We start from the raw sequence: 24935 nt of genomic DNA, 5'->3' as shown, positions 1-24935 counted from the left end.
ACCTTCTGTTCTGCTTTTCTTCCCAAATGTGAATCAGAAACCAACAGTACCATTTAAAAAGGCACTTTCAGCAAATCCAATTATGCTCCCAAGCACCTTTCCGCGGAATGAGTGAGCTCTTCTGCATTTCCTTTTGTGGCTTTATTAGCCATGCTGGCCAGAAGCTTGCTGCTAGCTGGGGCCAATAATAATAGGAAACACTTGTTTATGTGCCAGGCACTGTTCTGAGGGCTTCATATCGATGACCTCATCTAATCTTCACAAGAATCCTATGCAGCAGGCACTGCTATTACTCATGTTATAGGTGAGGAAACTGAGGCATAGAGAAGTTAAGAAACTTGCCCAAGGTCACACCGCTCTAGACATAAGAGATGAGGGTTGAACCCAGGCAAGCTGGCTCCAGAATCCATGCTCTAGCTGCCATCAAGTTTGACCATGAAAAAAAGATATGCTCACTTTGCCTTTTTGTAAGTAAAGAACGTGAAGGTTAGCTAGTCTTGTGGTTTTTACACCTTTAAGATCAGGCTTCCTTAGAACTCAATACATATAAAGGATCCAATCAGAGATGGTCTGTTTGAAAGAGGAGCAAGGGCCTGTAGGTATTGCCTCTGTTTGGCTTTCCTCCTGCGCCCTCCCCCCGCCCCCACCCCGGGGTGTCTTTGGGCATTTCCTGGAATCCCGGGAACTTCTGGACAACCTCTCCCTAAATGCCTCTTCTTATTGACAAGCTCTCCCCGAGAGCTCAGAGAAGCAGTAATCTCCCCAGGCTGCAGGCAGAGCCCAGCTCTCCTGACCAGCTCCTGGCTCCCTAGCCGTGCCCCAGCATGCTGCCTCTGCATGTCGGTTAGCACCCGCTACACTGCACTTAATGAGGACAAACAAATGTGCTCATCACATTGAGTTCAAGTGTGAACGATGCGATCATTCTGTTCCTGCTTAGCAATCCTTTTTCTGGAAAGATCTAGGACAGATGCTGTAAAGCTTTGAACATAAACTCCTGATAACAGTGGCATGCTTAGAAGGAAGTCCTGAGAAGCAGAGATGCAGAGTAGTTCTGTTTGTGAATTACTCTCAGTTAGTCTCATCCTCAAGGGAGTTTTTTGCCCAGCAATTACTATTATTTCATCCCAGATATGGTTTGGAACTCTGTCCTTCTAACCTATCCCTAATAAGATAGGGGACAGAAATCCTAAACCACCTGAGAAATTTTGAAGCAGTCACTCAAGTTGGTAATGTCTCTTTCTGGCAGTGTAAGTCACCAACTTTGTCTGTATGGATCACTTTGTATCTGCTGAGAGCCCACAAAGAGTCATTGTTTTTGAAAGCATTGCCGCTTGAAAGTGAATCTGTGTCCTTTCCTTCCCAGCAGGTGCTATCAAGACCTTTTCTGAGGGCTCAACCCAGATAGATGGAATAATTGACTATGAAGTAATAGTAACATACAATTACCACTCTGTATTTCTAAATTAATGAAGAAATGATCCTCTGATTGAAACACTTTCCTTTGTGTTAACTGAACGTTTACTACCTGACATGGTAGTTTGACAACTTTTTCAGAACTCTGATCACATGTACAAAAAACCAAGGCAGCCTTGCCCCCTTTTCTGGCCTTGTCTGATACTGTTTTGATAACTTCGACAGTGTGATACATTTATGTAGGATAGAAGGAAGGGAAAGAAAGAATTATGTTCTTGTCCAATACTGACCAAAAAGATTTCCACCTTCCTCCATGGGAATCGATGCATAATTAGAGTCAAATGCGTCCACACTGTTAAGTTCTGCATCTGCAGGCATCTTCAGATATGTCTATCTTCATCCTTTGTACCCTTGGCCAAGTTATTTATGCTCACACTTAATTTCTCTCTAGAAATAATACCACATGAGTCATTAAGAAATACGAATTCCTTCTCGCTCTGGCCTGAGATCAGGAACTCTCAGCCATAACTTGGAAAATTATGGGAAAAATGAGCTGCTCAGTTAGGAAAGATGTTATTAATAGAGGAGGAGAATCCTTCTGCTTTAGGTTAAGATGGCTGTCTCCTTGGATCTTACTAGAATCTTAAGTCAGTAGTCTGGGGCAAGAATAAGCAGTGGGTAAACATCTTGTCTGGATGCAACCAAGCATAAAGGAAAATGATATATTGTCGTTCAGAAAATATTCTACTAACAATAAGGGCTATTAGAATTGCCTCATTTCTTCCAGTAATTCTAATGTGATCTCTCTTAAGTAAAGCATTTTCAGTGTGCATTCTCCACCCAAAACCTAGTAGGTCAGTGTCTCTGGGGATGTGATGCAAGCAGCTTGTTGAAAAGACTTCACAAGTTTTTTGTTGGGTCTACTCTAATCATTCTTAGCCACAAGAATGACTTCTCTCAATGGTTGATTTTTGTATTCTAATTTTTTTAATTGGAAGCACTCTTGTAATTTTTTGTAATGTTTTATTGATTTCACAGATGGCAAAATTAATTTCCCTAGTTAAAACATCACAACCCCCAGAAGATGACTTGAAGGGTAAAATTCAGGGGCGCCGGGGGTGGCTCAGTCAGTTGAGCTTCCAACTTTAGCTCAGGTCATGACCTCATGGTTCATGAGTTCGAGTCCCACATCGGACCCTCTGCTGTCAGTGCAGAGCCCGCTTCGGATCCTCTGTCCCTCTCTCTCTCTGCACCTCCCCCATTCGCGCTCTCTCTCTCTCTCTCTCTCTCTCTCTCAAAACTAGACAAATATATTTTTTTAAATAATACTTTGGGGAAGGCAGACACGATGAAGTTTGGGGACTTCACTAAGATGCAGTCTGAAGAAAGCACAGTCTGTGTGAGTTAAAAACTCTTACCATTTGCTGGCTTGAAGCAATGACTTAGTGTGAAGTCAGAAGCAGATAGGTGCCTTGGTGCCACCAAATACTGATGTGGAATATCACTAATATGGAGTCTGAAGTGTAGAGGCCCAGCACCTGGCAGACCCAGCAGGACCTCTGGTCTGTGTAAGTGTCCCTTTATATATAGGCTAATATATTGTAGTTTCCTATGTCTCTATAGTCATTTTACCCAAGAGCATTTTCTCTTGGGGAAAATGACACCCTTTCAAGATGGCAAAGCATGAAATCAGAAGGAATCACAATAGGTTAAATCTTCTCTGAGCTATGGTTTTCTATGCGCAGATGCCCGTCGTGAGTAGCTTGTAAAATCAACCGCTGTGACCATTCATGCATAGGCTCTGCTGATTTTACAAATACATAGTAATGCAGCCGCCTCTCCAAGGGCAGGCTCCAGCCTGACGTTTGCACAGCCAGCAGAAATAATTTCTTGCAGGAGATAGAATTTCATCGTTTAGCAATATTTCATCAAAGGAAGTTGCACCCTCAGCCCCACACGCTGTCTGTTTGGGAGGAGGTGGCTGCCCTTCCCCCCCACCCCCCACCCCCGCCCCCCCCACCCCCCTCCCCCACCTGCTTCCCTTCAAATTAATAGGCAGCCAGCAGGTAATCAATGCCTTTTACAGAGGATGGCAGGGAAAACTCCATAGGTCACTGTATTGAGAGTGTTTATCTGCGAGGCAGACACGAGGTTCTAAAAAATAACATGTGTTGCTTTTTCTTATCAAAGTAAATCATGTTCAACACAGAAATGTGGAAAAATAAGAAAGCTTGAAAAAGAAATCATTCTTAATCCAATCATTTGAAGATGACCTCTCTAATGTATTAGTATAGTTTGTAGTCTCTTGCGCAATTGACATTACAGGTATATTCAGCCTGTTGCCTGCCTTCCCACTTAAGTTATGGTGCATGCCAGACATTTCATGTTTCTTTTTTTGTGATCATAAATAACGTTTCAGTGAATCTCTTTGTGTGTAATTTTGAGTCTACTCTCTGATTATTTCCTTAAGGTAGTTTCCTAGAAATGGGATTTCTAGATCAAAAGATGTGAATGACTATTGTGGCAGTTAAACAAAGATTTTTCTGGGTTAATCTGAAAACACATCACTGTGTTCACTGGTTGTGTAAGGTTGTTTCTGGGTAAGGGGAAAACACCTGCCACCAGCTTTTCTCATTCCAATGCTTTTTTGATGTTGTTCTGGTGGTAGGATTGATGCTCCCTCTACAGAGTAGATGATTGAATGACGGGAGCCCCATGCTATCCAGCTGCCTTTTGTCTCTTCAGATCTCATCTCCACCCTGTTCTGTCCCCTGCGTGGCTGATCTTCATGAACTACATCAATGGGCTCCCTTGCTCTGTGCATTCCAGTTGGATTCAACTGGTAAGAGACTCTGGCTGAAGACTGGGCAGGAGAAGAACAAAGAAGATGACCTTCTCCTTGAGGAATTGCTGTGAGTTGGCCGCACCCTGGTTTTTTCTTCTTTTTTTCTATCTGCATTTTTAAAATTGTGGTAAAATACACATAACATTTACCATTTTAACCATTTTTAGGTATACAAATCAGGGGTGTTAAGCACACTTAAAATGTTGTACAACCATCCCTACTAATCCATTTCAAGAACTTTCTCATCATCCCAGACAGAAATTCCATACCCATTCAACAGTAACTATTACCCTTTCCATTTAGCCCTTAGCAACCTCTATTCTACTTTCTGTGTCTATCAATTTGCCTATTGTAGGCACCCCTTAGAAGGGGAATCGTACAATATTTGTCCTTTTGTGTCTGGCTTGTATCACTTAGCAAAATGTGTCCAAGATTCATTCACATTGTAGCATGTGTCAGAATTTTATTTTTTTAAGACTGAATAATATTTCATTGCATAAACCTATTGTGTTTTGTTTATCCATTCATCTGTTGATGGACCTTTGGATTGTTTCCACTTTTTAGCTATTGTAAATAATGCTGCCCTGAACATTGACATACAATGGCTGCATCCTTTTTCAAGACCACAAATCCTGTCAGGTGGTCCTGTCCATATGGCCTCTGTTTGTTCCAATAACCACTCCCTTTCCTTGACTCTTTAGGCTTCGGGTTGTAGTGACTCCATACTGTTGCTAGTCTCCTTGTGGATTTCCCTACACCCTACCCATGTTTTTGTAATTCTCTTCTTTATTAATCTTTCTTCAAGTACCCAGTATGAGCGTGCCATCTATTCCCTAGATTGTGACTTGATTCTGACTTGCTCTGAAATTTTGCTATATACTGTCTCCACTATTGGTCTGAAACAATGGAGTACCTCTCAAAGAGGACCTGGGCATATGGCCGATGCATCACACCAGTAGATATTGACAAACATCTGGAAATGTAAAATAATACACATGCCCAGGACCCATGCCACTTCAACTGATTCAAAACATCTAGTGCTAGGACCTGGAAAATCTTCATCTTAAAAAAGTTTCCCCATGACTCTAAGGCTGTTGGTCCAAGCCTAACATGAACCCCTGGCACTGGGCTCTTGTTTGTAGTCCTGAACCAAGATATTGTTCTAGATTTGCTTTAAGAATTTAGGTTGAGGGGCACCTGGGTGGCTCAGTTGGTTGAGCGTCTGACTTCGGCTCAGGTCATGATCTCACGGTTCGTGGGTTCGAGCCCCAAGTTGGGCTCTGTGCTGCTGACAGCTTGGAGCCCGGAACCTGCTTCAGATTCTGTGTCTGTCTCTCTCTCTCTCTCTCTCTCTGCCCCTCCTCTACTCACGCTCTGTCTCTCTCTGTCTCTCAAAAATAAATAAATGTAAAAATAAAAAAATTAAATTAAATTAAAAAAAAGAATTTAGATTGATATTTTGGGGGGCACCTGGCTGGCTCAGTCAGTGGAGCACATGACTCTCAATCTTCAGGTCATGAATTTGAGGCCCCACATTGGACATAGAGATTACTTTAAACGTATTTATTTATTTATTTATTTATTTATTTAAAAAAAAAATTTAGTGTTTATTTTTGAGAGAGAGACAGAGGACAAGCAGGGCAGGGGCAGAGACAGAAAGGGAGACACAGAATCTGAAACAGGCTCCAGGCTCTGAGCTGTCAGCACAGAGCCCGACACGGGGTTCAAACTCAGGAACGGTGAGATCATGACCTGAGTCGAAGTCAGATACTTAACTGACTGAGCCATGCAGGTGCCCCTATTTATTTATTTGTTTATAGAGGACACAAGCGTGGGGAGGGGCAGAGGGGGAGAGAGACAGTAGGCTCCACACCTGTGTGGAGCCTGATGCCAGGCTCGATCTCACAACCCTGAGATCATGACCTGAGCTGAAATCAAGAGTTGGCTGCTTAACCAACTGAGCTACCCAGGCATCCCTATAGGGATTACTTTAAAAAAATAAATAAGGGTATTCCCTATGTAAAAAAAAAAAAAAGAAAAGAAAAGAAAAAAAAAGAAAAATGAAAAAACAGAATTCAGGTCAACATTTTTTAGCTAATTAAAATAGGCAAAATATACTGAAATGAAGGTATCAGAAAATTAATCATGTTTTATTCACTCTCTGAGGTAACTTTGTTTCATATTGTGTTGCCTTCTAAATTGTCAAGTTTTTAGGAAGGAAGAACAGAGAATGATGTTCACCCCAGAGATTGTCTTCTAAACTGCCAACATCTTGTCCGTTTTCCTCCAGGTGCTGTCTCATTATGCACTCATCTCCTTATGTTCAAGATTCTATAGTAGTAGCAAAAGGCTAACACCGAGAAGCTACTAGAATGCTACATTCATGTTTCTAAAAGTTGCTTAATTACCAATACTTTTTGTAGTAGTATCTTTTCTGAGGTATACAAGCTATATACAGCTGTCCTTCAGTGTAATATCAAAAGCCGCATTGGACCGGCTATGATTGCATTACCAGTCCCTCTTGGCAAACAGTGGTTCCAGATATTGGTGCTCAGAGATAAGTGGGGAGCTGAAAGGCAAGAAAACAGTCTTTATCTACCTCAATATTTTGCCAAAGACTACTATGAATTTGGAGTATTAAATAAATTACTCTAATAGCTTTTCCTTATTACCTCATTTTTATTCTCAATCCTGGAAGGTGGTAGTTTGAAGCAATTCATTTAACTTCCCTAATCTTCAATTTCTTCATCGAAAAAAAAGAGAGAAAAAATATTTTCACCATACTAAAAAGCATCGAAAGTCACATCAAATTAAAGATCCTTTGGTTCATAAATTCCACATTATAGATAAGGAAATGAGTTATAGAGGACATTAGGGAACAACTCGAAGTCCAACCTACTACATGATAGTGAGATTAAGCTTCAAAATCCAGGCCTCCTGGTTCCTAGCTCAGTCGATAGGCCAAAACAAAGCCAGTCAGAAGGTTAGGAGAAATTTCACTGCAATGAAACAAACAAAAACAAAAAAGAGAGAGAGAGAGAGAAAGCACGCGGACAAGAGATGATGCCACAAACACGAGACTTCCCCATCACTAGCAAGACTGAGCAGGAGTGTGGTAACCACAGTCAATGCAACCAGTCAGCCTTGGTGCTTAAAAAAAAAATTGCAAAAAATGTGAAATATCTCTAACCTTTAGTGAGCTGGACAGGAGCTAAGCACAAGGGCGGTGTTAAAAATGACGAAGAGGCCCTTGTCCAGTTCACTGTGGCATTCAGTTCAGGTCAGCCGCTAGGAACAACCTGCGGCTGTGTGTTTTAACACGGGCCGCTCAGAGGCCAGATGGGGACACTTCACAAGACTAAAAAACATCCCTTCTGGGGCTGAGAAATTTGTTCAAACTTATCTACAAACCTCTTTTTCCCCTCTCGTCTTTAAGATTAGAAGTTGTATCACTAAGTTTTCTTCTTGCTCCTTAACAACAACAACAAAAATCAATAATCTTTATTTTCTTTTTCTTTCTTTTTTTTAATATTTGTTTATTTTTGAGAGACACAGAGAGGCAGAGTATGAGCAGGGGAGGGGCAGAGAGAGAGGGAGACACAGAATTCGAAGCAGGCTGCAGGCTCCAAGCTGTCAGCACAGAGCCCAACGCGAGCCCGAACTCACAAACCACGAGATCATGACCTGAGCCCAAGTCGGATGCTCAACCGACTGAGCCACCCAGGAACCCCAATAATCTTTATTTTCTAAGTGTCTTGGTGGATTCTGCTGGAAGCTTTTCTGTAGTTGACTCAATTGCTTTCATAATAGCCCAGACTATGAACTGTTGGTAAGCTGAGCTTTTAATGTTTCATATTTCAACATGATTACATTTGGGATGATCTTATTTCTCTTTTGAAGAACTTGATCCTAAACCACTATCATAATCACTATAGCAAGTTGCTGCTTTGAATCAGAAATGGCTTTAAAAAAAAATAGATAACTTCATTTTCAGCACATAACATACAACTTGCGTTTACTTCAAAATCAGAAATAGGGTTCCGCTGGTGGGGTGGGGTGTGGGGGATGGTTAGGGGAAGGGGGATTCTCTTTTTCATCAGGCAGTGGTTTAAGAAGGCATCCTGCAGATTGTCTCCAAAGCAAAAACCATCCTTCCATTTCTGCAGTGTATGCGGCCTCTGACCAGCACTGAAATGTCACTAAATTTGAAATCATGTTCTAACACACCACGCCCTAGCTTTGAGCTAACTGCCAGAGTCATTGGCACAGGCAGAATCAGAAGCTGGTGCCTGCAAAACCGTAATGTTTTGGGCAGTAGGGACCAGAGAGTATAAAGCATGTAGGCTCGGGACAGCTTCCTGGAAGCCAGGTGTTAGCTTCTACTGCTGTGTCACTGTCAAGTTCATTTTCTAAGTGTTGCAGGCTAATTGATTAACACTGTGAGTCAGCTGTGGTCTCATCACCTTCATTTGCAATGAATGTGTGAAACAAAAAACAAATGTTTCTCATGCTCCTCAGTAAATTCAGTTCCTTTTTTCTTATTCACTGCTTTAATGGAATGTCTTTTTGATTGTAGCAAGGAGGAAATAGCCAACAGAGCTAAGAATGCATCTCCGTTGACAAGTTACAGGAGGATGAAATGACTATTGTCATGAGCAGAAACTGCCCTCCTCCATTACAGAGAGGATATAATGGACGGTCCCTCCTTTTGCTCCTCAACCTGCAGACCTCAGGGTGTGTGATATCAGGATGTGGAGGTCCTGCTGAGATTAGAGGATAAGACCACAGTCACATGGGTAAAGAGGTGGGCAGGATTTTCCCCATGGGATGTGGGTGTGGTCATTCCCAGAGAAGGAGGCTGGATCTCAGCAGGGAGCCAGAAGTGGGAGGGAGCAAGGCAGGCAGACCAGAAGGGCCACCTCTTCTCCTCATAGCCTCCCCCTGCCCTTGGGCTGGATTTAGACATAATTTTCCAACCTCACCTCTGGGGAAGGGAATAAGATGGGCTCCATGGTAGAGGAAGCCCTGGAGCAAGGCGGCAGGGCACATCCTGAGTACCATTGGTACAGCACGCTGCCGTCCACATTGCTGTAGAGGCTCGCTTTAACCATCCCAGCTCAGTCGTGGTATTGCTGTGAGGAATTACAGGTGGAGCTGTGAGTCTTTGCCTGGATCAGCGTGTTACACGGGGGATCTTCAGTCTCAAGTGGGATAGTCCCAAATGGCAGGTGAACATTGGGAAGCAGAAGGTAGCATGTGGCGGCCAGCCCCCCCGCTGTGCCGTTTCCTCGCTTGCTAACCTTAGGGCAGTTTGCACAGCGAATCCACATCGGACTCTTGAGCCAGACTTTGTGGGTTAATGTCTCAGTCCTATCACTTAACCGGTTGTTGACTTTAGGCGAGCTAGCCTCTCCGGGCCTCAATTTTATTGTCTGCCAAAGAGGGATAGTCACAAGTTGGTTGGAGAATTAAATGGAGTTCTTTTAGTAATACGCAAATGCTACATAAGTGCTCGCTTTCATTTTAAGATTAAGGATGCTGTTAGATTTCCTTATATCAGGATTCTTAGGATCATGGGTGAAATGGACATGTACCTGCACGAGGCAAAGAAGGCCGAGGTAACAGGAGGGATGGGAAGAAGATTAGAGAAAAGGATGGTGTGGCCCCCACATGGCAAAGACTGTGACATAGTTACAAAGGATACCCTGAACTGTCACCTCCAGGGGAAATTGTCATGGTATGCTTGTTTCCGCCCTATGGGGAAAAAGTTAGGGGGTAAGCTTTTCAGCCTGGATTTAGGACTCCTTTGATGGTAACAAAAGGAGTGGATTCAGATAAATCAACTCCCGCCCCCACCATGAAATGAAAACTTCCTATGTTTTACAATACAGTGACCTCAAGCACAAACTCTAAGGATATTTGGTGCAGCAACTCAGAAAGGAGCTGATGAAAACCCTTAGTCATACGGGGAGACTGTGTGGCTCTCGTCTGATGTCTTCTCGTGACATCTAAGGTCTGCTGGTCCCCCGCTGAATTAGTTTCCTAAGGCTGCCATGACAAATTACCACAAATCGAGTGGCATAAAACAAAACAAAAAAATGTATTATCTCACAGTTCTGGAGTCTGGAAGTCCAAAATCAAGGAGTCGTCAGGGTTGATTCCTTCTGAAGGCAACAGTTAAGGTCCAGAATGAGCATGATGACCCCCCCCCCCCTCCGTCTCCAGTGTGGATGGGAATTTCCACAGGGTCCAACTGGGAGAGCAGTAGGGAGTCCATGGCAGGGTTAGGGTTTGCAAGGAATAGTTCGAGGGCTAGCGCTGCATTAAAAGACCATCCACATCTGTTTGTGCTACCCTTTCTACACCGAACTGCTAAGCCTCCATCAGAGAGTTGCCCGATCTCAGGGCACACAGAAAGGACAGAGAGCACAGCACAGGTCTTTTGCCCGTGGAAACAGCCAATGCTCCTGAAGGCTGGCCCGAGGTGCCAGCGCCTGACGCGGAAGATGGCCTGTCACTAGACAGAAACAAGAATGACATTCCAAGCCACTTTATTTTCAAATGAGCGAAAGCAAATCAACGGCCCTTCCTTTTCATCTGGCATGGTATTTTCTCCATGCAGCGGCACTTAGCAACGGCTTCGTCCCTCCTGATTAGTGCTGCCATTAGAGAAATGATTCCTCAGCACACTGAGTCATCTCGGATCCTGACAACTGTAACCATTCCAGATGGTGAGAACATCAACGACCATAATGGCCCTTCCAGTCAGTGTTTGCTGCGAATTGTTCTCGGAACCACAGGGGACAGACACCAGCTTGTAGCCTGGAGAGATTTACAAGGTGTGGCTGCAAAGGAACAGCATGGATTCCACAAGCCACATGTGGAAATCAGTCACTCTTCTTCAGAGTCACAACCTACGACCGGGGGCCAGATCACAACACCAGCCTTGAGAAGCAAAGAACAAAAAGCCTGGGGCGACCCAGTAAAATGCCGAGCAAGACTCGAGAAACAGGTGCTCGGTGTCTCCAGGACCCTGCTGTCAACACAGGCTCTTTGCTGGCTCCTTTCATACTGTCACCTAGACCAACATGCAGGCCTCGGAGGAAAAGACAGGCATCCAATATGCATGTCTTTCAGTGTGAAGAAAAAGAAGCCATCTGCAATCTCTCACGTAGACGGCAAAAAGTCCAACATCTTGGCATTTCGGGTTTTCAGGGAAAGAAATGCTAAGCTGGAGAAAAATAAAGGCGGTTTTTAGAATTTGTGCAAATGACTTCACAAAGCTAGTTGAGTTGAGCAGTTTCCCTCCTACACCTGAATGTCTGGTTTTGAAGGGCTACGGGAGCGTACTAAGCACAGCTGAATTTATTTTACCAATTTTCTAGCTTACGCTATAAAAAAATAGTACTGGGCGAAGGCTCATCATCATTACGGCACGGTGAAGTGCTCAGTTCACAATTGGTTGTTTAAAGTTAATAGTAGATCAACTGAGCAACTACTAAAAAGATGATGCATTGGCTTAATTCTGCGTTGTTACAAAGCCCAGCAGCTGAGTTAATATATACATGGAGATGTTGGCAGACGGCTCCTTTTGGTAATAATATTCATTTTTATGAATGGCTCATTTATTTTTTATATGTTCCTCTTTAGCCCTGCCCTCATTTCTCCCCTCTGTTGCTGAGCCTGGCTCCCAGGACTCTGAAGGTAGAGGGGGAGGGATCGCTCTGAATCTTAATGGAGAGAAGGAACAGGCTGCTGCTTAGGACGGCTCCAAAGCAGTAAAAAATGAAGAGGAAAAAAATCAGGAAGCAAATCCGTGGCAGCAATTGGTTTCAGAAGTGCCAGTCGGCTGATTATTTACTGAGTCTACACCCTGCTCTCTTTGTAGGTGTGTTTGTTTCAAATCCAGGTGGTGACTCATCATTACGGTGAATCTCTCCCATCCGCTCACTTCCTGCAGGAGGAAACTGTAGATGTGCAAGGCATTTTATCTTTTTATCTAATCACCTGAAGAACAAGAGGAGCATACTTATTGGGGGGGGGGGGGGACGGGGGCGGAGTACAGCCCTCAAAGGAAAATGCACTAGACCTTTGCCTTGGAAGTCATTGGAGCGTGGCAGAGAGGGGCTTATAAGCTACTCCAGCTTCTCTCTTGCAATTGCAGGTATATTTACAGCAGGGCCCCAAAGGGTCTGATCATCACTGCCGAGCAGCTCCAGTATTTTCTCTGCCTACGAAGCTATCTGCTTTCCCCAGATTTCTGAATGTTTACTGGGAAGGAAGTCCTCCAGGCTGTCCTCCATTATCCCCAAGAGCAATATCCCTCTTTGCTTGGCCCTCTCTCCACACAGCCCTTCCAAACGGGAAACGTGGGAAAGGAATGGCTAAGGAGACCTTTGGGGTCACAGCTGAGGGAGAGCTGAGACTCCCCAAAACACAAGAGAGGCAGTAGAGCCAAGTGGTCTGGAACTTCCGCTGCAGAGTCAGACTGCCCTGGTCTGGGATCCTGGGTCTCCTGCTTACGAGATGGTGACCCTCAGCAAGTTACTTAACCTCTTTGGGCTTCCATTTCTGGAAACTGAATGCAATCATAATACCTCTCTCGTAGGTATGTCGAGAGGTTTACATGAGATAGTACGAGTAAAGTACTTAGAATGTTGCCCAGCACAAAGGAAGTTTTAGCCACTGTTGTAGGTATTCAACTTCCTGTACTAAGCAGTCCCTAATTTAAACGCCAAAGGGTGCCCAGTTGTACCCATCACCCTAAACTAGCAAAAGGAAGAGCTCATCAGGGGAAGTTAAGCCTCTCCCTCTCAGATCTATAATGAAGGGAGCTGGCCTGTGAAAGTATTGTACGTGGGTGCTGACGGAGCCACAGGTGAGGTTTCCCACGGGTGGAAAACTGAGAAGACCTCCTCTTACAGGACTCAGAGTTACTCATGCCTCACTTGTATCGGTATCTGAGCGAGTCTTGCGGGTCTCATGTAGCACTGTGCAGAGGCTGCTAAAAATGCCCAGGAAGTCAAAGCAGACCTCACTGCCAGCGGTCTTATACTTTGAAACAGATAAGACATTCATTCATAGGGAACAGTAAGCTAATGGAAAAGGCAGCCTCCGATCAAGCTTCCCCAGTGTGTGTCGAGATGCAAGTGCTCAGCAACTCAGGGCAGAGAGAGGTCAGTGCCAACAGTCAGCCCTGGGAACCACGGTGCCTGTCCTTCAAACTTCTGCTCTTAGGGGGAATAGGGTTCTTGCTTATTCTTTTTCTTTCTCTTCCTCCTTCTCCATCTCCTTCTTCTTTGAGAGTTTATATTTGCAATATGTTTCAGAGGAAGATGCAGCCCACTGAGGCTGAATAAGAGCTCTTGGCAGATTTCTGTGTGGTCTGCAGATCCCCTGCTTCGGAATGATCTGACATGCTCATTAAGACAACTGGTTCTTGGGCCAAACCCCCTTTGGCGTGGTGACTCGAGACTTCAAAACTTTTTTTTTTAATTTTTTTTTCAACGTTTATTTATTTTTGGGGACAGAGAGAGACAGAGCATGAACGGGGGAGGGGCAGAGAGAGAGGGAGACACAGAATCGGAAATAGGCTCCAGGCTCCGAGCCATCAGCCCAGGGCCTGACGCGGGGCTCGAACTCACGGACCGCGAGATCGTGACCTGGCTGAAGTCGGACGCTTAACCGACTGCGCCACCCAGGCGCCCCGAGACTTCAAATTTTTAAGAAGCTGCCCAGAGAGATGCTTTTTGTGCATACTTGGTGTGACAGCTGTTGACTTGGAGATGATTTAATCTAGCTGCTTTGTTTTGCAGATGGGGAAACTGAGGCCCAGGGAAGTGAAGCATCTTTCCCAAAGTCGCTCAGCTAGCTAGTGGCAGAAGCAGAACCCTGTAGGAGGGGAAATTCAAGAGCATTCTGACTACAGAGAGGTCTTCAGGCTCTCTGGATGTGACACCTTCCCAGACAGGCAAATACTGAGTTCTATTTCCTCTCCAGCTGGCATATAGTTCTGGCCACAGCAATATGGGACTTATTACTATATTTTACAACAGACATAAATTCCCCATTTCCGAATAAAACTGGAACCTGGTATTTGCCCAAAGAAAATAAATTAATTTTAATGAGGATCTCACGTAGTGTTTACAGATTTTGCATGTTTCATTTGGTAATTTAATGCTATTTTACCTTGAGCATTGATATGGAATTGATGAAGTGTTTTTTTTTTTTAAAGATAGGAAAGAAGAAGCCATAAATATAACTATTTCCCAGCCTTTAAAATTCCACAAGAATTAACGACACAAAACTATGTAAAGTTGCAAAGAGTAGGTGATGACAGAGTTGGGGAAATGACAGCAAAGGGGGAACAATATATGTACCTTACCTCCAAGTCACAGTGCCTAAGAAAATGTCATTACGGCTCACGCATTTGTCACCATATTGAAAATAATTAAAGGCCAGAGTCTATGACTATTGTCTTCTTTGGAGTGTCCCACGACACTAAGCTCAGTCTTACGTGAACACTCAAAATACGCTGCCTGATGAATGGGAGAGGAAGGAGGGGAGAAGGTGAAAGAGTGAGAGGGGTATGTGAGGGTGGGAAAGGGAAACTGAAATCAAGACGCGGAGGAAGTCTGTGTCTGGTTACCCTGTTACAGAATTGGTGTGTTTATCAAGGGCACAGGGGTCACAGAGGAGAATGGCGTGGTCGGCAGGCAGGCCACGAGGAGTCCAAGGAAGCACAGGTTCTCAGGAGGGCACGTGCGGAAAGCTCGCGTGATAGAATTTAATGCTAGGGCGTGTAAGATACCACCTATCCAGCTTTAAATCGCTCAGCAAACAAAGAGTAAAAGCATCTTAGGTGGCTAGCTGTCTGTTGCACTGTCATTCATTCCTGTTTTGTTTGTTCACTGATTGTTATTCTAAAAACATTTCTTTCTAATAATAACGAAAACGACGACTAGCGGTAATAAAGTGCCGGCTCTGGGCCATCACCCCATTACATAGATGAGGAGGTGAGGCTCAGAGAAGCTGGGTAACTTGCCCAAGGTCACACAGCTAGGATTCAAACCCAAGACTGTTCCATGCCAGCCTCGCCTTTGAATCACCGCAGTGTTGCACGAAGCGAGCCTTTCTGCAGGCATGTGTGTTCCTCTGGAGCTGCTCCAAACCCTCCCCACATTCTGTTCCACCACTGCATCCAGGGAATCTGGTTCTCGCCTCAGCTCCGCCCCCCACTTGCGGTGTGACATCGGCCAAACCTCTTTGTTTCTACGGGTCACGTCTCTTCATCAGCAAAATGCAGGGATTGTGTTAAGTGATCACTGAAATTCCTCGCACCTCTAAAATTCCATGTACCTGTGACTGGACGCTCATTCCTCTCAGGTGGGGGAGCATTTGTGAAACTGCCCATTTCTCTCATGACCTCGAGTATCTCATCTAGGCTGTCGCTTCTTGTGGTGGAATCAGCCGTTGCCCATCCGATAGACATTATACTTAATAGAACCCTTGACTTTCTTCAAGGTAGCAATGCACCCATCTAAAGGACTACATTTTCCAGCTTTGCTTAAAGCTGGATGCACCGCATTTCTAGTGTTTTTGGCCAATGAGATGTAAGTGGATCGGGCTTTCAGGGGAGCGCCTCTCACCTTCCGTCTTTTTCCTTCCTGCCAGAAGGATGGGCTTGATGACCAGAGCTCCAGCAGTCATCTGGGGCCAAAGGCAGCTTTGAGGATAGAACCCACATGCTAAGAAGAGTGGCACAGAAAGATAGAGACCATGGTCTCGGATGACCATGGAGCCACCATACCAGCCTTGGGTGTCCTACCTCCAAATTTCTTCTAGGTGAGACAACGATAAATACTCTTGGATATTCTGCTACATGCAGGCAACTAATTCTCACTAATATACCCTCAAACTCGTCACTCTTCCTTTCTCTAGCTGTAATATTTCCCGTAAATTGTAGTGTTAAAGTCGCTGCGGCCTGCTGGACAAACTAATGACCTGCTGGCACCTCCAAATCAATTTGCACAACGCTAGATTCCTAACCTGAAAACCGTAACCTTAAAAAAAAAAAACCGGTTTCTCTTGTGTTCCCTGCTGCAGCAAATGGCCACACCACGCTTCCTGCCACTAGGGCTCAAGGCCCGGTGTTCATTTTCATTTCTCTTATTCAGTCAGTTGCCGGAATCCCGTGTCTGCTCCCTTCGTTGATTTAACGTTCTAAGGGCACACTAGCGCAAGAGACGATTGGCGCTGGGGGTACAAGAATAAGGCAAACAGACGTTTATCGGTTCTCATGATGCTTGCTCTCGAGGGCAGGGGATTATCTGTTCTCGTGAAGCTTATAGCCAAGACAGGGATTAGTTGTACCATCACGCAAACAACTGTGAAACTGCAATGGCAGCACGGGCTACGAAGAAAAGGTACTGAGAACACACAATGGGGGGCCAGGGAAGGCTCCGGCTTGGCTGAAGACTGAAGGATGGGTGGGCCTGATTTGAGCAGGGAGGGGCATGAGGTGACAGAGGAAAGAGCGCGTGAGAAAGTCTGAGGAAGGAAGGGGCAGGGTACTCTCCGGGGGGTTGAAAGGAGGCTGTTGGCTAAAGCACTAGGAGCCATGAGGGATCGAGGAGGCAAAGGTGGCTTTCAGACAAATATTAAGGACTTTGAGCTTCATTTGAAAAACAAAGGGGAGGCATTTGAAGGCTTTTAAGTGGCTGAGGGAGGGTGGGCAGTGACCTGGCCTCCCTGTGTCCTCCACTCATTTCCCGTTACTTGTTTCTCTCCCTGAAACTCACCCTCCACATGTGAGGATCATTCTTCCAAATCCCAAGGCAGAGTTCAAGGCCCCAGCTTCCCGGTGCCTGCTTCCTCGTGTGCAGCTCGCTCTCCCTCACACGCCCTGCGTGCTGCAGCCACACTGTATTGTCATGCACTCCCCGACTCTGTGCCTTTCCTCATGCTCTTCTCTAGGAACTGAAATGCCATTTTCTCCAATGACCATTTGTCACAACCCTCTGCCCTTTAAGACTTTGCTCCAGCTCAACTTTCTCCCTCAGGATTTTGCCTGCTGTCCCCAACCCAGTCATCTTTCCTCCTCTGTGTCTCTGAGCCCTGTATCTGCTCCTCCCCGGGAACTTGTCACTCTGCATCTGGGCACAAGCCTTATCTCCCAAAACAGGTTGATGGGAGGATACTGGCTGCTTCTTTTCTGTACCCAGGAGGTCCCACCGTGCCCCACTTAGAGCAAGGGGCTCAGCAAATTTCGACTGAAGGAACGAATGAATGATACTCAAATATGTGGGCAAAATGTCATTCAGGGTCACCCCTCACACAATCCCTTTGTAGTCAATGAAAATGGCGCGTCTGCACGGTGAGCCTGGGAACATGCAGACCGCTTTTAAAAACAGACCAGCTGGGGGCGCCTGGGTGGCTCAGTCGGTTAGGCCTCCAACTTCAGCTCAGGTCACGATCTCGCGGTCCATGAGTTCGAGCCCCGCGTCGGGCTCTGGGCTAACGGCTCAGAGCTCAGAGCCTGGAGCCTGCTTCCGATTCTGTGTCTCCCTCTCTCTCTGCCCCTCCCCCGTTCATGCTCTGTCTCTCTGTCCCAAAAAAATAAATAAACGTTAAAAAAAATTAAAAAAAAAAATAAAAACAGACCATCTGGGTTCAAATCCCAGTTCTACCACATATTACCTGTGCGCCATGAGCAAGTTACCTCATCTCTGTAAAGTGGGGGTACTAGAGTACTTACTTGGGGGCATTAAGTGGGTTCATTCACATGGCGCATGTCTAAAAGTATCTGTCGCAGAGTGAGTACTCACTAAAAGCCTTCGCCATCATGCTGTCATTCCCAGTTGGAATGACTCCCACTAGGTGACAGTGCCTTCTGTGATCCAATGACCTACAAAATGGTGCCTGGGGCCAGACTCCTGGGCAGCATGATTTCCCACAAGCTGTTCCCCAGGAGAGCCTCCCAACAGCTCTGCATCTTAACAAAATGAGCCTGGCAGGTCCTTCATCTTGTTCCACAGACTTTCAGTTTATGCCGTTTCGGCCTCTGGGCTGTGATCTCCTTAAGGGCAGAGACGACAATAGTAAGAGCCAGCACTCCACCATCCGTACCACGCACCGGGCACTCTCTGTTCAGAGTGTTCACATGGATCCTCTCATGCGTTTTTTCAAAAAAGTCTTACGAGGCAAGTAGGGCGCAGAGAGGTTCGGTAACCTGTCCAGAAGCGTGGAGCCGGCATTTAAACCCAGCCAGTCTGGCTCCAGAGGCTCTGGGCTTCCCCACGCTATCTCACCTCTCCTCTACATCTTTATTACCGGGCGCAGAGGAGGCTCTCAAGAAATTTTTGCTGAACGAATGGATCCCAGTGGCATCTTCAGGGAAGCCTTCTAGTGTTTTTTCTCTCTCCAGGATTTCTGGCTGGGTCCCTCTCCCATGGACCCCTCTAAACCCACCCACAGCAGCTGCTAAGGAGTCCTGCTCTCCTCAGGAAAGCATGCCCTCTTGGGCTTGAGGCAGTGGCCTTGCGTGACCCCCACCAGGGTTCCCTCTCAGCCTTCTGCTCTCATTCCCTTTCTTAGAAAGAGTTGCTGGAGACTCCACATCACTCCTAAGAATAGAAATTTTCATGCTAGGCTGGGGGAATTAAGAATGATTTTCTGGGGGGGGGGTGGATTTAACTGGACTTTATTCTCACTACTTTTTTTTAACTCTATACAAAGTGTATGTATTAACTGGAGAAACTGTGGCAACTACAGAAGTAAACAAGGGAGAGAATTTTAAATGGAGGATATTTTTGCTCTTTATTCAAAATATTCTTTAATATTTAAAGATCCTTACAGTAAAAAAATAAAAATGAAAAGAACCCAAGTGATTAGACATTATGCGTCAGGGAGAGAGAAAACCTTTCTAATTCTGACTTGTTCTCATTCAGCCTCTCAAGACCTTGACAACTGCTTTAATACCTTCTGCTCCTGTCCTAAAATGGTGACGTGATCCATAAGGTAAAGGCAGAGTTTCAAAAACTGCCCTGATTCTCCCATAGTCCCTGAAGAGAAATGGCAAAGTGTGTCCACGTTCAGCCCAGGATACAGGAAGGCACGCAGAAGAAAAACTATACATTCCACCCTGGCAAGGCTTTGAGGGCTTCTTACCAACCCTCCCGCAGAACCCTTTCTTCTTTTCTACAAAAAGTGGTCCTGGTCATATACACCTAAATATATTCATGCAGCTTTGCAACTGAGTTTCGAAAGACATTCCTTTGCTGGGAGAATATTGGATTTTTCTATGAGTTCTTAATATTTCTGCCTCCACTAACGAGAACTTACCCACTCTCATTTTTGTAACATAAGTTACAAAGGTGATACAAATGTATGTATCTAAATGTAGAACATTTAGAAAATACCAAAAATGTGCAAAGAAGGAAACGAAAAGCATCGGTAGATCCGCCTTCCTGAGAACCTGGCCCACTCTGGAGTTGTGGCTCTGAACGTGGATAGGTAAGTGGAACGGGAGAGAAGAACACGTGTAGGGGGAGATCTGTGTCCTTGGCTGGTCCCAAATGCCCTGCGTGTGGTCATGGCATTCCGATCCCCTTTAGAAACTGCTTCCTCATAAACTCTCTTCCCCACAACCAACCAACCAACCAACCAACCAACCAATGTGTACCACACACACACACACACACACTCACACACACATATGAATACTATGGTAGTACAAGGACATGTCAACCCCAGTCAGTCCCAATACCATTTTCACAGGGTTAGGCATAAAACCCAGCCAGTCTAATCTAATTCCTTCCGGGGGACGTTTCCTAACTGGGGGAGAGAAAGAGATTCCCTTCTGCTCTGGGGGTAAAGACGGAAAGATGAGCTCCCTGGAGCCACTAGCTACAATAGCTGTAGCCCCGTGGAGAAGGTTGTTTCAGACAATGAACGGAAGACAAGAATACTGAAGAACCTTTCATCGCGTTCGAGTCCCTGGTGTGGCTGTTCCTCGCTGTAGCTGAACCTGCGTCAGGTTCTCTCTGAGAGCAGCGACTTCCTGCTTTGCCCAATTTGGTTACCGGAGCCTGTACGTTTCTTTTGGTCTGAGGTATTTTGAGTTGGAAAATTCCGCACGGAATCAAGAGTCTTGTTTAAACAAACACACCTACGTTACACGTAAGGAGAAAAAATTAGGGAGGTGCATTCATTTAGGATAAATTTTAAAAATCTATGCAGAAGAAAGTGTCGGGCCTTGCCCTGCCGCGCCTCACGTGGCCTGCTCTGGATCTGACCAGAGATGAAGGTGGCATAGCCCTTCTCAGACAATCCAGCTAGCTGTCACCACTCTCACAGCTCTCATAGGGGTTAGGGGATGTGTCCCAATACTGTGGGAGCATGAATCCTAGCCTAGCCTTCTTATTCACGCTGTTTCTCTGGAACCGGGTTTCTCAACTTAACAGGGAGGTGAGCCGACTCTACCGTAGACAAGGTATTATTGTCTAGTGTCCTTTCTGCCCTCTACCATTAAGCCAGGCGGGCCACCATTCCCTGTGCATCCAGTGGCCGCTGAAGGAAGACTCTGGATAGCTCAGCTCCATTGTCGAAATCACCCAGACCCCACCTCACCTCACTCCCAACCCTTTCTAGTCTGCTTCTAACTCCTGCTTCAGATTTGTGTCCCAGATTTTGGCTCCTATCCTGCCCCTTTGTTTTTCACAAATAGTCTTGGTTTCACCTGTTGAGCCAGAGAACTCCCCAAGAACTTTTCCTCCCATTTTCCCTACCCCCTCCTTCAGCCCACTTTGTTCCCCTTGTTTCTGCTCCAGCCCCACTCAGAACACAAATCTTAACATTAATTCACTTGGCTGCCTCCCCAGATATATCTCTCCCTCCCAGGTCCCTGAAGGCAGAGGGTTGGGGAGTATAAGCAAAGAGGAAGGATGGAGGTCCGTCTGGAACGGAACAGAAAGGTCCTTCTGGGTTACAAACAGGAAGGCACATTCACATGAGGTAAAAAGGCATTAGTCACAACATGTAACAAGATGGGGGAGTTTCTTTACAGATTCATGGAGCTGAGAAATAAATGGGTCCCATAGTTTACTCTCTTGCCCCATTAGGTGACTTGGTTGGCTTTATCTACACTGAGTGCTGGTTGGGAACCGTTTCAAGGAGGATTTACAGCACCTCTTATTTTGTTCATCTGTCTCCCTATCCAGGGAAGAAACAATCCACATCTTTCTTGTGTCATTACCTAGAATAGATCATTTAACCTTTTTATTAATACAACTTGTGTTTCTTTTCCCCATGGACATTCTAGAGAGCAAAGAAGAAGAGCCCAGCGCTGAGCCAAAAGAGCATCTTGAGAGGGTTTCAGTGACCTGCTGGCCCCTCCTTGTGTTCCTTCCCCTCCAAATGGGGGCCACCTTTTCTCCTCTGCCTCCACTTGCTTGTTGGCTCAATTATGATTGTTCTCTGCCACCTTCCAGATTGGATTCAAGATAGCTGGAAATAAAAAGCACATATAATAGGACAATTTCAAATAAAGATAAAAAAATGATAACAGAATCTATCAGTTGGAAGGTGAACTTGGGTAGAGACTGGAAACTTGGGTAGAAAATGGTAACGGGCAATAAGCAAACCTCTATTTGGGTCCTGTTTTCACTGGTGATAAATACTGATTTGGTACAAGTAAGGGTAGTGCAGGGACTCTTAGCTCAGTGGCTGATTGGTTTTTCCATGATTATTGAGCATTTACTAGTGCCACGCACTGTTCAGGATACAGAGATGCCCAACATTTTTTAATCCCCATCCTCAAGGTGCTCACAATCTAATCTGGTCCCGTTATAACTGTACGTACTGAAAACACTCATAAGTTTCTCTGTGTCTGATCCACCCACTCTTCTAGGCTCTTCTATGTTATGTGTCATGCCTCATGTAGTTGATGAAACCTGCCCAAAATTATTGGACCAGGGATGTACGTCCAAGCCAAAGATGGCCATCAGGCACTGAACTCAAGGGAAATCAAATATTCCTAGGGACACTTGGTGTGAGATTGACTGTTATATTTCTTCTGTATTACACGAGGCCATGCAAATTTTGGCAGATCGCATTTTCCAAAATGCCTGTAACATATCTCCTATCCCACTCGCTCTTGACACTTCTCCCATTGAATGGGGGAGTTTATGTTCTCTCCCCCCTTGAACTTTGCGACTGCTTCAAGTGACAGAGTATGGCAGAAGTGATGATATGTGACTTCTAAGTCTAGCTTCTAAAAATGCCACGTACTTCCACTTTGTTCTCTTGGGATATTGCTCTTGAAATCCAGCTACCACGCTGTGTGGCAGCCATGGAGAAGCCCATGTAGTAGGAACCAAGGCCCCTGGCCCACACGCCTGGCTGGGTTCCGAATCAAACAGCTGGGTACCAACTTGCCAGCCATGTGAGTGAGCCGTTTTAAAGCAGATCCCCCAGCCCCAATTCAGTTGCCCAGATGATGCTGGGCAGAGATAGGCTGTTGCCCATGAACCCCACCCAAAATGCAGATTCACGAGCAAAATAAGTGATTGTTGCTGCTTTTAAGCCACTAAGTTTCATTCGTTATTTCTTTATTCAGTGACCAAATCCTTACCAGAACCTAGGTCCAGAAACTAAGTTTTTTTTACCTTATCACCCCTATTCCAAACCCTGACTTTTTTTCTCAGCATGATATACCATTTCTACTGGTCCTGGGGTCCTTCCTTCACTGCCCTCCTGAAGCTTCTGTTACTTCTGATCTGAATCTGCCCACCTTCAGGCCTCCTTGACAATGACACCTTCTTAAACACCCTCCTATTGCTTATTACTGGGAAGGCAGTTTAGTGTAGCCGTTTAGATCATGTGCTTTGGAGTTAGGAAGACATGAGACAAATTCATAAGTTCCCTAATCTTATCGTAAAAGTATATTGTGAGGGGCGCCTGGGTGGCTCAGTAGGTTAAGCATCCAACTGTTGATTTCGGCCAGATCATGATCTTAACAGTTCGTGAGATGGGACCCCACATTGGGCTCTGTGCTGACAGTGTGGAGCCTGCTTGGGATTCTCTCATCCTCTCTCTCTGCACCTCCTCAACTCGCGTGCACATGTGTGTGTGTGCACGTGCACATGGGCGCTCTCTCTCTCCCTCTCAGAATCAGTAAACGTTTTTTTTAAGTATATGGCGAGGATTAAAACAAGATGATATATGGTAGGTACTTAGCACCTTATGGCCAGTGTTGCTACCTCATCAGATACCCAATATTCTTTCACTGCTTTGAGAAGCAGACCCTCATTGTTGGGAACGATGACGTACCAACCCTGAGACCCTACCTGTACCAACCCTACAGTTTCCTGCTGCCTTGCAGATAGGTTGGCTAATGAGATATAGGCCGAATTGTTTCAATGGGCTGGCAGGAAAGCTCTTTAGAGGGGCTCGCCCTGTGCTGGTTCCCTTTCTGTCCTTATTGTGGACACCACGCTGGGGCATGTGTACCGAACGGCACCCCTGAGGATGGGAGCTTTGCACTAATGGAGGGGGGGGAGGGTTAGAAGGAATCCAGGGCCCAGATGCCCATGGAGTTACCATACCAGCTTACCTCTGTATTCTTTCATGCGTGACCAAAAAAGATCTTGCTTGAAATAATTTCATTTTATGTGTCTAGTATTAGAAGCTGAACTTAATTCCCAACTGATACACACAGTAAGTTCCAGTTAGTATTATTGTTCTCTCTTCATATCCCTTCCCTGAGACCGTGGGGCTGTCTGCTCTTTGGGTCCAAGCCATCTCGAGGCCGATCTGCCCCATCACGTCAGTCACGTAGTCACTCTGGTTAACATAGGCAGGATGTATACCCTGCAGCAGACTCTAGGGGTGTATCGATGCCGTAATTGACCAGGTTTTACGTTAGTTGGGGCCTTGAAGGGGAATCTTTCTGCTCGTTGTTTGTCAATGTACCGACTGGTTTGTGTGCAGGAATGCATCCTTTTTCACGGATGTCTTCATATTATTTATGTGTTATGAACTTGTCTGTCAGCCTTGTTCCAACTATTATAATGTCAAGGGATAGAAAATGAAATTAGAATTAAAGACATGAACAAAAGCGAGTAATTAGGAAAAAGAGAAGGCTTTAGCTCTAAGATTTTTCTTAATTTCTTAATTATTATTTTATTTTAGAGAGAGAGAGAATAAGGGAGAGGGCAGAGGGAGAGAGAGAGAGAGAGAGAGAGAGAGAGAATACCAAGCAGGCCCTGCACTGTCAGTTTAGAGCCTGACCTGGGGCTCGAACTTATGAACAGTGACATCATAACCTAAACTGAAACCAAGAGCTGGATGCTTAACCAACTGAGACACTCAAGCGTCCCTATGATTTTTCTATTTTTACTAGAAATACTTTTAAAAATTACATTCCATAGACAATTGAAATTGCGTTTCTCGATTTAAAAATATTTTGTAAAGAAAAAAGACAAGAATGTGTTACAACGTCTTTTAGGTATGCAGAAAACTCAGTTAATTTTTAGGGTAGACAATTTTGTATAAAGCAGGTTGAATTCTATAAGAACTTTAAAATTGGTATTGCATCATTTATTTAAAGAGGTGTGTGGATCAGAGCACCTGGGCGACTCAGTTGGTTAAGCCTCCAACTTTGGCTCGGATCATG

General features: G+C 45.2%; 1 protein-coding gene across 3 annotated transcripts in view; it reads right to left on the bottom strand.

Moving 5' to 3' along the window:
• Positions 1 to 19592: 19592 nt before the first annotated feature.
• The window catches only part of TMEM154 (transmembrane protein 154), a 51575-nt gene continuing 46232 nt past the window's right edge, over positions 19593 to 24935 (bottom strand). The window contains exons 7-8 of one of the 3 annotated variants that reach the window (XR_007151487.1): positions 21643 to 21766; positions 19593 to 20429 (exon numbers count right to left, since the gene is read on the bottom strand). Coding sequence is in view for 1 of the 3 variants with exons in the window: in XM_047855401.1 (XP_047711357.1) it covers positions 21724 to 21766 (43 nt within the window). In the remaining 2 variants the exon portion in view is untranslated. The other 2 variants (XR_007151488.1, XM_047855401.1) reach the window with 2 other exon arrangements.

This window comes from Prionailurus viverrinus, chromosome B1 (genome assembly GCF_022837055.1).
Source record: "Prionailurus viverrinus isolate Anna chromosome B1, UM_Priviv_1.0, whole genome shotgun sequence".
Lineage (NCBI taxonomy): Eukaryota > Metazoa > Chordata > Mammalia > Carnivora > Felidae > Prionailurus > Prionailurus viverrinus.
The sequence above is the reverse complement of the archived record's forward strand: the minus strand, read 5'-3'. Positions and strand labels throughout refer to the sequence as shown.